The 12,557-nt window shown below is 33.3% G+C and overlaps 1 protein-coding gene across 1 annotated transcript; it reads left to right on the top strand.

Annotated features, from left to right (window-relative positions):
* Positions 1 to 8,036: 8,036 nt before the first annotated feature.
* On the top strand, positions 8,037 to 12,033 carry LOC125858853 (7-deoxyloganetin glucosyltransferase-like). The gene is made up of 3 exons (XM_049538638.1): positions 8,037 to 8,568; positions 9,146 to 9,151; positions 11,394 to 12,033. Exons 1-3 carry the CDS (start codon positions 8,037 to 8,039, stop codon positions 12,023 to 12,025), a joined length of 1,170 nt encoding a protein of 389 aa, XP_049394595.1. The 3' UTR covers positions 12,026 to 12,033.
* Positions 12,034 to 12,557: the final 524 nt, after the last annotated feature.

The following is a 12,557-nucleotide window of genomic DNA, read 5'->3' as shown; positions in this document are numbered from 1 at the left end:
CCACTTACAAAAGGCCTAACTAGAGAGGGAGTTGAAAGATAATTGACGGGAATAGGACTATGGCCGAGAACAAGTCATCGTGGCGGTAACTCTACCTAGAAGACTGGAGGTCCCAAGATCTAGGTTCAAGGAGATCAAACAAAGTCATAGATGACGGTTCAGCATTGTCAAAATTTATTTTATGGTCTATTCTCATGATGAGACAATGTTCAGTAACCAGGATAAAGTCATAAAGACTTTTTAATGGTTTCTAAGTTTGATACAGGGTATATCAAATAGTGTATCTACGGGATAACACAGTTAGAAACCACCTATGTAAGTGTGAAGTGTAAGCCGCTTCAAGGAGAATCCGGTAAGGCCAGTTCTCTAAGCACTTATTAACCGAGATGTGTTCATGGCTGAAACGAATAAAACAATGAGAACCAAAAACAGTTCAATGGTTGATTGTGTGATTTATGTTGTCTAGGTATACACCAAAGCTCGACGGTTCAAACATATCAAATCTATTGATTGACCGAGTATATTCGATATATGTTCACTATGGAAAATTTAAACGGAAACCTACTTATCCAGATGCAATTAACCCTTACTTACGAGACACACAAGTTATTCATGCATATGTTTTAAATATCCATTCCCCATTCATGTGGGGGATTGTTGGGTTTTAGCAAGGTGTGAATGGAAAATAAGAAGAGAAAATGGAAATGTGGGGGAACCAATTTTGGAGGGAAAATGAAAAGTCATTGCAAATTGCAAATGAAAAGTCATTTCTCCTATATTGGTAGAAGAAAGGAAAATTGTTGTCCTTATATTAGAAAACACTTCCTTTAGTTCTTAAAGGGTTAAGAAGAAAGTGCCCGCTCGCGCCGTCGTCGTCGTCGCTCTTTCGACTTCGGCTTTGGATTTGGATTTGGCAAATGATTGATTGATAATATTTTTGGACAAAATTTATTTACTCAATCTCATTAATTGATTTCCTTTCTCTTATAAATTAATTCAGAATGTTAGTTAATTAACAGAATTAATTTTGCGTAACGAAATTTATTTGAAATTCGCGTGTAACGGTAAAAACGTTCTGAAGGGACATGTTCCTTCTGAAAAGGCGTTACTTTTCCCAAAAAGACACAACGTTCTGGAATGACACCATTGTCCGAACATACTCATTCCTTGTTGCAAATGGCTATAAATAAAAGGTCTTTTTCATTTTTCATTCACTGAAATTTTTTCCTCTTTGCATACATTTTCTTACAAAAATGAATTGTCGATCGACTGAGTCTGTGTGTGCTCTCGTTACTGTTCTTGCATTCGCTGAAATTATTGAAGTTTGAGGTATCACTACTTCTCTAATAGGTTAATCCATTTTATCTTGGGAGGCATTAATTTGCAACCTCGGGTACTTGAGGAGATTAAATTTCTTAAGGAAACACAATGGGTTATGTGGACTCGAATTTTTATTTTTGTCTGTTTTATCTATTTTTTGTTTATGTTTTGTTGACCTTAATACAGGAGGATAACAAAGCATAAATTAGATTTCCTTCACTATTTCTCAAGTAAAACCCATATGTACTCAATCCTAGATTGCCTCTACAAGCCCCATCTATATTACACTTAATAATTGTACCTTCAGGGGGTCTCCAAGCTACTGATTGATAATACAATTTGGGTTTGTACATCCTAAGCATTTGTACCATGGTTGGCCAGTCATCTGGTAATCTTTTCATCCATGGGAACCACATCACAATGCCTTATTAGTGTTTGAACTTGTAACACCATGTTGTGGAAATTGATGTCTCTACCATGTCTTCTGGCATTTCTTCTCTTCTATAGTGTCCATATTATTAATGAGGGTATTGCTCTGCAAACACTCCTCAATTTTGATGGCCCTATGAGCCTCCAAAATTTAATTATTACTTGCTGTAAGTGCATATTGTCAATGTTGATACCTGCAAAAATAGCAAATTGCTTCCATAGCTCGTTGGCTATGGGAGAAGTTAGTAATAAATGGCTCATGGTTTCCTCTTCATAAGTGTCACTACTATGACATCTAGAGACAATTGTAATTTTCATCCTCTTCAGATTATCATCAGTTGATATTCTCCTCCTCCATACTCTCCAACAAAAGAAGTTTATCTTAAAAGAAACTCCCCTTATCCACATTAATTCATAGCACTATCTAGGCTTATCTCTTTTCCTCACAAGTTCCCAAGTTGATTTAACTGAAAAAACTCCTTTAGTGTTGGCCATCCACCATGTTTTATCATCCTTTCTTCCTTCTGTTGGAGGTTTGATTATTTCCACAATATGCTCTACCATCTCCTCTAATGATTTTCTCCTGAGCTTCGGAATATCCCAATTTCCTTGGTTGATGAATTCTCTCACCTCAATTTCCTCTTCCTTTAGATGATTCCCTTCTATGTAATAAAGTGCACCTTGGTTAGTCCAATTGTCAAACCAGAAGCTTCAGTTTCCAGCAAGAACCTGCCACTAGATTTGATGTTCAACTTCCTCCCTTACCAAAATCATTTTTCTCCATATACGAAAATCTCTTTTGCCCTGCACTAGGATAGGATGTAACTTTTTACAATATTTATTCCACATATAAGCACTCAATAGAGATGTGCTCACCTTGAAAATCCACCAAAGCTTTTGATACATCCTATATAGATCTAAAGCTCAAACCCCTTTCCTCCTTGGGCAGACACATCTTATCCCATGAAACCCAATGTTTATTTTTAGCACCAGTGGTATTTCCCTAATAGAACTTAGCAAAGATACTATGAAGCTGATTAATAACGCTGACTGGTGGATTTATAGCTGAAAGTAGGTATATAGACATTGATTGAAGCACATGAGATATCAGTATATACTTCCCACCAAAAGTCAAAAACCTATTCTGCCAAGAGTTGATCCTCTTCATCACCTTTCTCACTAAATCTTCAAAATGAGCCTTATTCTTTCTCCCATAGAAAACAGGACAGCCTAAGTATATGAAAGGAAATGAACTCTGTCTAATACATATGAAGCTTCTTATCTTATTGCTGATAGCAAGAGGAACCTTTTCATGCACATAAAACAAACTTTTGTTGAGGTTTATCATTTGTCTGGAAACTTGATCATATCCTCTTAATATCTTCATCATCATTCTCATGGAAGTAGATTGTCCTAAGAAAAATAAGATGGTATCATCTGCATATGATAAATGATTCACTTCAGGACTCTATTTTGGAAGACCATATCCTTTGAAATTAGTATCCTTAAACAACATGTTTAAGTTTCTGGATAAAATTTCAGCTCCAGTAATGAATAAAGTTGGAGAAATATGATCTCCTAGTTTGAGACCCCTTGAAGACTTGAAAAATCCAAAAGACTGTCTATTCAGAAGGACAGAGTACCAGTTGTTAGATAACAGTCTCCATATCATATCTATAATCAATTCTGCAAACCTAAACTTCCTTAAAACTTTAATAAGGCAAATCCATGTTACTCTATCATAAGCCTTAGCCATGTCAAGCTTAACTACCACATTATGCAACTTATTTCTTTTGTTTATATCTCTTATTATCTCCTGTAGCAACACATTTTCAGTAATACTTCTTCCCAAAACGAACCCTGTTTGATTGGTAGAAATAAACTGAGGCAAAATAGCTATCAGTCTCCCATGTACTACTCTAGAAATGATCTTTTTAACAAAGGTGCTAAGACTAATAGATCTTAAGTCTCCAAATGTATCAACCTCCTCCTTTTTTGGTATCAAAACCAAATTAGTATGAGTTATGAATCTGGGCAATTCCTGACCATAAAAGAAAACCTTGACCATGTTGGTTATGTCCTCCTCTGTGATATCCCAGCATGTATGAAAAAAATGACCCAAAAATTCATCTGGACCACTAGAACTATCACTATTCAGGGAAAATACCACCTATTTTACCTCCTCTTTGCTAGGCATTCTAGTTAGCATCTCATTCTAATCGCCTGTAATCACTTTAGGAATGGCCTCTAACATGTCATAGTTGTTTGTGAAATTGGTTTCCATGAATTGATCCTTGAACACTGTCACAGCCTCCTCCCCTATACTTTTAGTTAAGGTGATCACATCTCCCTGAGAATTCTTTATTTTAGCTATGTGCAATTTCCTTCTTCACCCTTTGACATAAGAATGAAAAAAAAATTGTGTTCTTGTCTCCATCCTGAAACCACCTCATTCTAGCTTTTTGTTTCCAATAGTCCTCTTCCAAATGCAAGTACTTTTTGAGATCTGCCTCTGCCTTGCTCAATTCTTCCATGTTGCTTGCATATGAGTTTATCTCTAATTGTGCCTCTTTCACCTTAACTACATCTTCCAATATAGCAATCTGTTGAAAAATGTTACGAAAGGTTACTTTACTCCATTTAGCTAGTACCTCTTTTAGCTTCTTACATTTCTTCTAATAAATACTGAAAGGAGACCCTTCCTCTATTCTTGCCCTGCTTTCCTCCACCTGCTTTTTAAAATCTGAATGCTTTGTCCAAAAATTCAAAAACTTGAAAGGCCTAGACACTGACTCCTGAGTAGCATTACATGTTACATGAAGAGGCGAATGATCTGACCCCTTCTTAATCAAAAAATGATGTACCTCACTATCTGGAAATAGCTCCATGAATTCATTGTTTCCCAGAACTCTGTCTAGTCTTTTAAAAATACACTCTTCCTCAATTCTCCCATTCCACCAAGTAAATTTACTTCCTGAGTACCTAATTTCGTTTAAAGCACAATTATTCAAACACTGAGCAAAATCAATGGTTTCCTATTGTGTGACAAGAAGGCCACCTAACTTTTCTTCCTCTTTTAATATAGCATTGAAATCTCCCCCCACTATCTAAGGTTCTTGAGTATTCATTGCAATCATCTCTAAATCCTCCCATAACTCTAATCTATCTAGGGCACTTCACTTTGCATATACTGCTGAAACTTTGTAAATATATAGACCATTATTATGAGTGAACTTCATTGTTAATTGTTGTATAGAGTTTGTCTCTACCTGTCCTTGCCAATCCCCACTACAAAAAATCTATATCTTTGCTGAGTAATTCGCCATAGCATATTGAAGATTCAACTTTCTTATGTACTCCTCTACTACCAGTGGGCTTTGAAATGGCTCTAAAAGAGCGATATATGTGTAATGATGTCTTCTCTGCAGATCTATTAACCTCTCAAAAGCATTTTGAGATTTAACAAATTTAATATTCCAAAACATAATGTTGTTAATCATTGATCAGATTGATTGGCCTGCCCCTTCCTACTCCTTGTTGTTGTATTAAATAGAACAACATTAGTCCTATATTTTTTGTTGCTTTCCTTCAACTTGTTTATCTGCCTAGGTGATAGATCTCCTGATGCAACAATACCCTCAATGTTGTTATCAATATCATCTTCTTCTTTGTTCCGCTTCTTCATATGATATATTATCCAAGAAAAGTGTCTCTTATACAAGATTAATAATTTGTATGGGCTTAGGACCTATTATGTCTGTTGTTGTTCCTATCTCATCCCCCACATTATTCTCACTTTGCTTGTTTAAACTTGCATTCTGCACTTCTGTGGAACTTTCACAGTGTTATGAAAATCCCACGTCTCCCTTCTTTCTTGTTGACATGCTTTCCCATTGTTCTCTTTGTTTGCTACAGAAACTGTTTGGTTAATTCTTTCAGATAGTTCATTAGATTCGTGCCCAATGCCTTCATTGAGTTGCTTCCTCATATCTTCTCTTGTGTTGTCTGACTCTTCCTCTATTAATCCATCCTCCTCTTCTGTTTCCAATGCCTCAATTTGTTTTTACTCTCTATCACTTTTTTTCTTTCTGAACAGCTCGTGGGTACCATTTTTGTTCTTGCTTCCCTTTGTAAAAATTCCTTTCCCTACCATATCCCTTGTGCCTTTGTTCTCTAAAACCTTCATTATTGTCCTGTTTTTTCAACATTGTCACACCCTTTTTTGTTGTCAATTCTTTGTCCCTGATCTAATTTCTCCTTGACATCCCTTTCCTTACCTTCCCCTTTTCCTTTTTCCTCCTTTGCATACAACTCAAGATGTAAGATAAAGCAATCAGTTTCATTATGTCCTTGAAATTTGCAATTTTCGCAAAATTTTGGGACGTAGTCATATCTAATAGGAATCCATTTCTCCATTACCTCCCCTGTTCTTTTTCTTTCTCCCACATTAATTCTCTTTGGAAATTCACCTAACAGATCCACTTCTACCTTGACCCTCGCACAACTAGGTCTAGTCTTGTTTTGAGTCGCCATGTCAACCTGTAGAGGTTTTCCAACTACTGCGGCAAAAGAGAAGATTGCGTCCTTTCCAAAAAAATTAGGAGGCAATGTAGGGAATGAAATCCAAGCTATCGATGTTGTGGTCTCTTATTGAGGATCAAACCACGAATCCCACTTCAAAGTCCTCATTGGATATGGCCAATGTTTCTGAGTTCTATAGAATTGTGATTTTGACAGAAGAGTCACATAATCCTCCAAGTTTGATGCTCTTATCAGTGTGTATCTGTTGCATAACAATCCAATGTTGACCTCTCCCTTCAATTCACATTGTTTTGGGATTAATGTTCGTAGATCTTGCATCTCAGGCCACCCGTACACAAATTTTCCTATCACAACATATTGTAAATCCTCTTCCAAAATCATTTGGGCTATCTCCTCCTCTTCCCATATAAGTCTTGGTTCACCATGAAGGTATTGGATTGGTTTCAATTGAATCTTTTGATGTTTTGCAGTATTCAGATTAAGGGTTGAAGCATACGTAATAGGATTTGCAGCTAATGTAGATGTTAGAGTTTGAACAACCTCCGGTGATGGAGGCTGCCCAACGGCCGGAATGGCCATAAAGTCCGATCAATGTTGGCAAAATTAGGTTTTTGGGCCATAGTCTAGAGAGTGTTTTTACTTCCTCACAATATATATGCTATGGAGTTAATTATTACTCATGTCTCAATTTGTGACACTCTTTTGTTTAGTCATTTTTTGAAAAAAAGAAAGAAAGAAAGATATTTTCCAAATTTAGTACTACTAACAATTTAATTTTAAAATTGTGCATTTTATCTTTAATGAATTTATATATAGTTAAAAAATTATGACTTATTTTAAATCATAAATTTTAAAAGTTTTTCTCTTAAATTTCATATTCAGTCAAACACTTACTTCACATGAATTGAGACGGAAGAAGTAGTATGATTTCGGGGAGAATAAGTTTTTTAGACCACTTACAATTTAGTTTGCCTTGCAACTTTTTATAAAGTATTTTTGTTTTTACTCCGAAAAAACTATTTCTTTTATCCATTTTGTAAGCGGTTAGGAAGAAAAGAAGCATGGGACCAGGGTCGGCCCTATGCTTTTAAAATAAGACTTACATATGGCTTAGACTCCAAATTTTTATCAAGAATAAATTATATGTTAAATTCTTTATAGAAAAAAATTGATTATTTATAATAAAAAGTATAATTTTTTTAAAATATATTATTTTATCCACTTTAACACATTTTTGTATTTTGTTAAAAATATGAATCAAATAGTGAAAATGTGGAACAAAGTGAATTACAATTTTTTTTTTGTTTCTATTTAAATTTTAATTTCAAGCATTACAATAAGCATATTAAAGTGGGGTATATCAAGTCATCAACTTATTGGATCAGATTCTATGGTTCTAACTCTTATCTTTAATTAATATTTATCAACTTATTACTTATAGAATTATGTTAACAATTCATATAATAGTTGCCTCATTGAAAATATATTTTTCAACTTTGATGAGTTGATAAAATCTTACCTAAAACTAACAACAGAAAAAAACAAAATATTAAATAATAATAATTTTCATCTAAATAGTATAAGAAAAATAATTTTTGAATAAATGCGTATACCAAGTTTGTTAATATTTTAGGCGTCAAATTAAAATTTCGCTTTACATTCCCAATTAGGTTGAGCGCCCCTCCATGGAACCATATATAAAAGATAGTTAAGTTGAGTAATTGACTGAGGAAAGCAGAAATAGAATGAAATCATCAGGCCAAAACCAAAAGCCTCATGCTGTTTGTATCCCATTCCCAGCTCAAGGCCATATAAACCCAATGCTAAATCTAGCAAAACTCCTTCACTACAAAGGCTTCCATATAACCTTTGTTCACACTGAATTCAACTACAAAAGAATATTATTAGAATCATCTGATCATGAATCCCTAAATTCTTCCTCAAGCTTCCGATTTGAAACCATCCCCGACGGATTAATATCATCGGATGCACTAGCGAGTACGACTCAAGATCTTACTGAACTATGTGTTTCGACTCAGAAAAACTTGAGTGCTCCTTTTCGCAGCTTGCTTGATAGGATTGATCAGTCCACTGACGATGAAAATATTCCTGCAGTAAGTTGTATTGTTTCGGATGGATTTATGTCCTTCACCATTGATGCTGCTGAACAACTCGGAATCCCTCATGTCTTGTTTTATACTCTTACTGCCATGACTGTGCTCTGTTTTTTCCAATACTATCCGCAAATAATTGAAAGACGGATTTCACCACCTAAAGGTAAAACTCACATCTTTTATAATCCCTCATGTCTCAACTCTCTCTTTCACTATTACACACTACAATATTACTTCACACTTTTCATCTTTTTGAGATACTTCACAAAGGAAGAAACATCACTATTTATAGATGAAGAGGTCTTTCATATAATCAATAGGTAGAATGAGGAGTAGTAATGTGGGTCGATAAATGTGATAGATGTTACATGAGTTACAAGAAACTAATGGTCATATGAGTTACAAGAAACTAATGACCATGAGAATTACAAGAACTAATGGACATATAAGTTATAAGAATCAATAGTCATCTTCTACCACAATTCATAACCACTAATTTATGCACGTAATATTTTATTTTAATAATAAAATGCATAATACACCAACAAATATTTATGATAAAAGTAGTATGACATTTTTTTATAAATTTATATCTATTTATTTTAACCCTTTTTAAATAGAAAAAACCAAGCAATATTATTTTGTCTGCTAATACTTATATTATTTTATTTTTTTAAAACTCATTTGAACTCTCTTTCTTAAACTCTATGAATTATGAAAGGTTTAAGTAATTGAAAGAGTTGATTTGGTCCTTGTGGGGTCAAACCCAATAGAAGATGAATTAATGTGAAGATTTGGTAGGAAGATAATTTTTTATTCGTATAAAATAAATGGTCAAGATAATATTTTTGTAGGTGAAATTTGTATTAACATTTTGACACATAGTGATGTCATGAATGACATCAATAGGAATAATTCATTTATATAAATAAGTAACTCTTAACTCATTTTCAAGACAACCTCTCACTTGCCTTCTCATCTCCTAGGCATTTGATCTTTTTTCTCTCTTGTAATATTTTTCTTGTACTCTTTGCAGAGTAAAATATTTTTTGGTACAATTGTTCTTTGGTGGACGTAGGATCATTCTAACCCAAACCACGTTAAATATTGTTGTTCTTCCTTATTCTTTATTTTCACGTTTCCGCTAACAGTAATACTCTATCAAAAGAAGAGTCAATAATCAAATGGCGTTGAGCAAAATTGAATCGTAATTGTTTTTTTCTTGAATCAAATCCTTTCATTTTAACTAAAAAAAATCTATTTAAAAATTTTCAATTTATTGCTTATATAATTATGTCACTACTCCCTTTGATTCCTAATTACTTGTTCAATTTCCTTTTTTACTTGTCCATTTTGATAAATCAAGAATGAACAATTTTTTTTACCTATTATATCATCAATTAATTAATTTTGAAAAAGATAGAAATTCTTAAAAATCTTAAATTTTTAATTTATCCCCTTCATAATTAATAGGAGTAAAACGATAAACACTCTATGTTAATCATTGTTTTTTAATAGGCGTGTCAATTAAAAAATGGACAAATAATTAATGACAGAGGGAGAGTAGTTCATGTAATAATTGTTTCAGAGGAAGAACCTTTTTCAACATTAAAATTGATAAAACCTTACATAAAATTAACAATTGAGAAAAAATATATTTGAAAAATCAATCAAAAAATTATTAAGAGATCATAATTTTGCACCCAAAAAAAAAGTTTAAAAAATGAATTTCAAATAATATGTATACAAAATTTGTGTAGGTTTTAGCCTCTAATTCAAAATTTTGTGTTAGTAAACCTTCAATTATGTTGAGCCGTCCCTTGAGTGCTTTATTATTTAAGTGACTTAGAGTCTGTTTGACATTGTTGTTAAAAGTTGTTTATTTTTAGAAGTACTTTTTTCAAAATAACATTTTAAAAAAATAATTTTGAAAAGTAATAATTTGTGCTTGACTAATTCATTGAAAAATGTTTTTCATAAGCAAATTGTGTTTGACTTATCTTTTCTAAAAGTATTTTTGAGCGTTAAATTACGAAAAATGACAAATATCAATATAATTTTAATACTAAGATTATCTTATAGAGAGAAACTATTTTAAATATCTATTATAAAAATTTTAATTCAATTTTTTTATTAAATTAAAATGTACATATTCAAATTTTCAATCAATATTATACCTTTTCTTGGAGCGCTGAAATCTTTAATTGTTATTATTTTTTTTCTTTTTTCTAATCTTGCAAAATATTATTGTTATTTTTTTTTCTAATTTTGCAAAACAAAAACGTAAAATATATAATATAAAATAATATTATATAAACATAGAATATAATAAAAAAGTCTATTATATAAATATAAAAAATAAAATTCTAAAATAAAACTTAACCAAATTTATGAGATATGCTAATTAATTAATAAGGGATGTATTGGTAAATATTTATATATTGAAATGATATTATAGTCCTGAAAAAAATAATTTGCTGCTTGTACTGTTATAAAGGAGCAGAAATTTTTATTATTGATTTGCCAAACACATAATATTTTCAAAATATATATATTTTTTTCAAAATAAGTGTTTTTGGCCTTTTAATAACAATGCCAGACGAACAGTTAATAATGTATAAATGGTTTAGTAGATATTTGATCTTTCTCCTTATTGTATCTTGGAATTAGCAGATGACAGTTATCTCAGAAGAGAGTTTATGGAGCAAACCATTGATTGGATTCCTGGAATAGGCAGTATCCGTTTAGGAGACATACCAACACCCATTTGGGCTACAAATTCCTATGACCCAATTCTTAATTTTATCATCGACCAATGCTCATCAACCATAGTTAACAGATCTTCAGCTGTATTAATACACACATTTGATGCCTTAGAACCCCAAGCTTTAACATCACTTTCATCCATATTTAATCGGATCTACACTATCGGACCTCTTTCTCTCCTTGCCAAACAAATCTCTCCAGATACCGGTATCGAAAAATTGAGGTCTAATTTATGGAGAAATGACTCCGATTGCATTGAATGGCTCGATTCCCGAGATCCAGCATCGGTGATTTATGTTAACTTTGGTAGCACAACGGTGATGACGAGTAGACAATTTGAAGAATTTGGTTGGGGACTTGCTAATAGCATGAAGAATTTCTTGTGGATAGTTCGACCCGATCTTGTTATCAGTGATGATGTGGTTCCTCTCCCTCTCCCGCCCGAATATCTTTTTCACGTTCAAGATAGGGGCAAAATAGTAACTTGGTGTGACCAAGTTTTAGTGTTGGAACACCCAGCTATTGGGGGTTTCTTGACTCATTGTGGATGGAACTCGATTTTTGAAAGCTTGTCTCTCGGGGTGCCAATGCTTTGTTGGCCGTTTTTCGGGGATCAACAGACGAATCGCATGTGTTGTTGCAAGAAGTGGGGAGTTGGTATTGAGATAGAGGAAGATGTGAAGAGGGAAGAAATTGAGAGGATTGTGAAGGAGGTCATGGAGGGTGAAAAGGGAAAAGAGATAAAAAGAAAAGCAATGGAGTGGAAACAGGAAATTCAAAAGGCTGTTAATCCGAATGGTGGATCTTCATACTTGAACTTGGACAAGCTGATTGAAGAAGTGCTTTTGTGCTGATTCTACATCCGGGTATGCGGAAATCTTAATAACTCAGTGAACTTTCACCTTGTTGGGAATGATTTAACTCTCTATATTGTAATCCCACTTCCTATTTCCCCTACCAAATAAAAAACTCCTGGAATCTCTTTAGTTTCTTTTTGTATTTTCTCTATAGATTTTAAATTTGTTTGATAAAACGGGAAATAGCCTAAAATACTCCTTAACTATATGAATTGGTGTAAAATTACTCTTTATCTACCTATTGGACCTAAAATGCCCCGACATCAACCTTTTGACTCTTTTTGCCGTTATATTTAATGGTCTAAATGATAACCCCAATTAACAAATTCATTAATGATGTGTCACTATCCTATTGGTTATTCTAACCATTAATTAAACTAATTAAAAAGACTACAAAATGCCCACCCACTCCATCCAAAAGCTCCACTTTGATGCCATGAAAAAAGTTGGTATGCGGGACCGAACCCCGCCCCGCATCCGCTCCGCCCAGTTGCGATCTCTATATGTATGTTGTTGCAAGTGAAGTGAA

This window comes from Solanum stenotomum, chromosome 3, assembly GCF_019186545.1.
Source record: "Solanum stenotomum isolate F172 chromosome 3, ASM1918654v1, whole genome shotgun sequence".
NCBI lineage: Eukaryota > Viridiplantae > Streptophyta > Magnoliopsida > Solanales > Solanaceae > Solanum > Solanum stenotomum.
This window is presented reverse-complemented; position numbering and strand designations above follow the sequence as displayed.

Coding starts and splice junctions, on each gene's coding strand:
- LOC125858853 (XM_049538638.1), top strand. CDS start 8,037: ATGAAATCATCAGGCCAAAACCAAAAGCCTCATGCTGTTTGTATCCCA.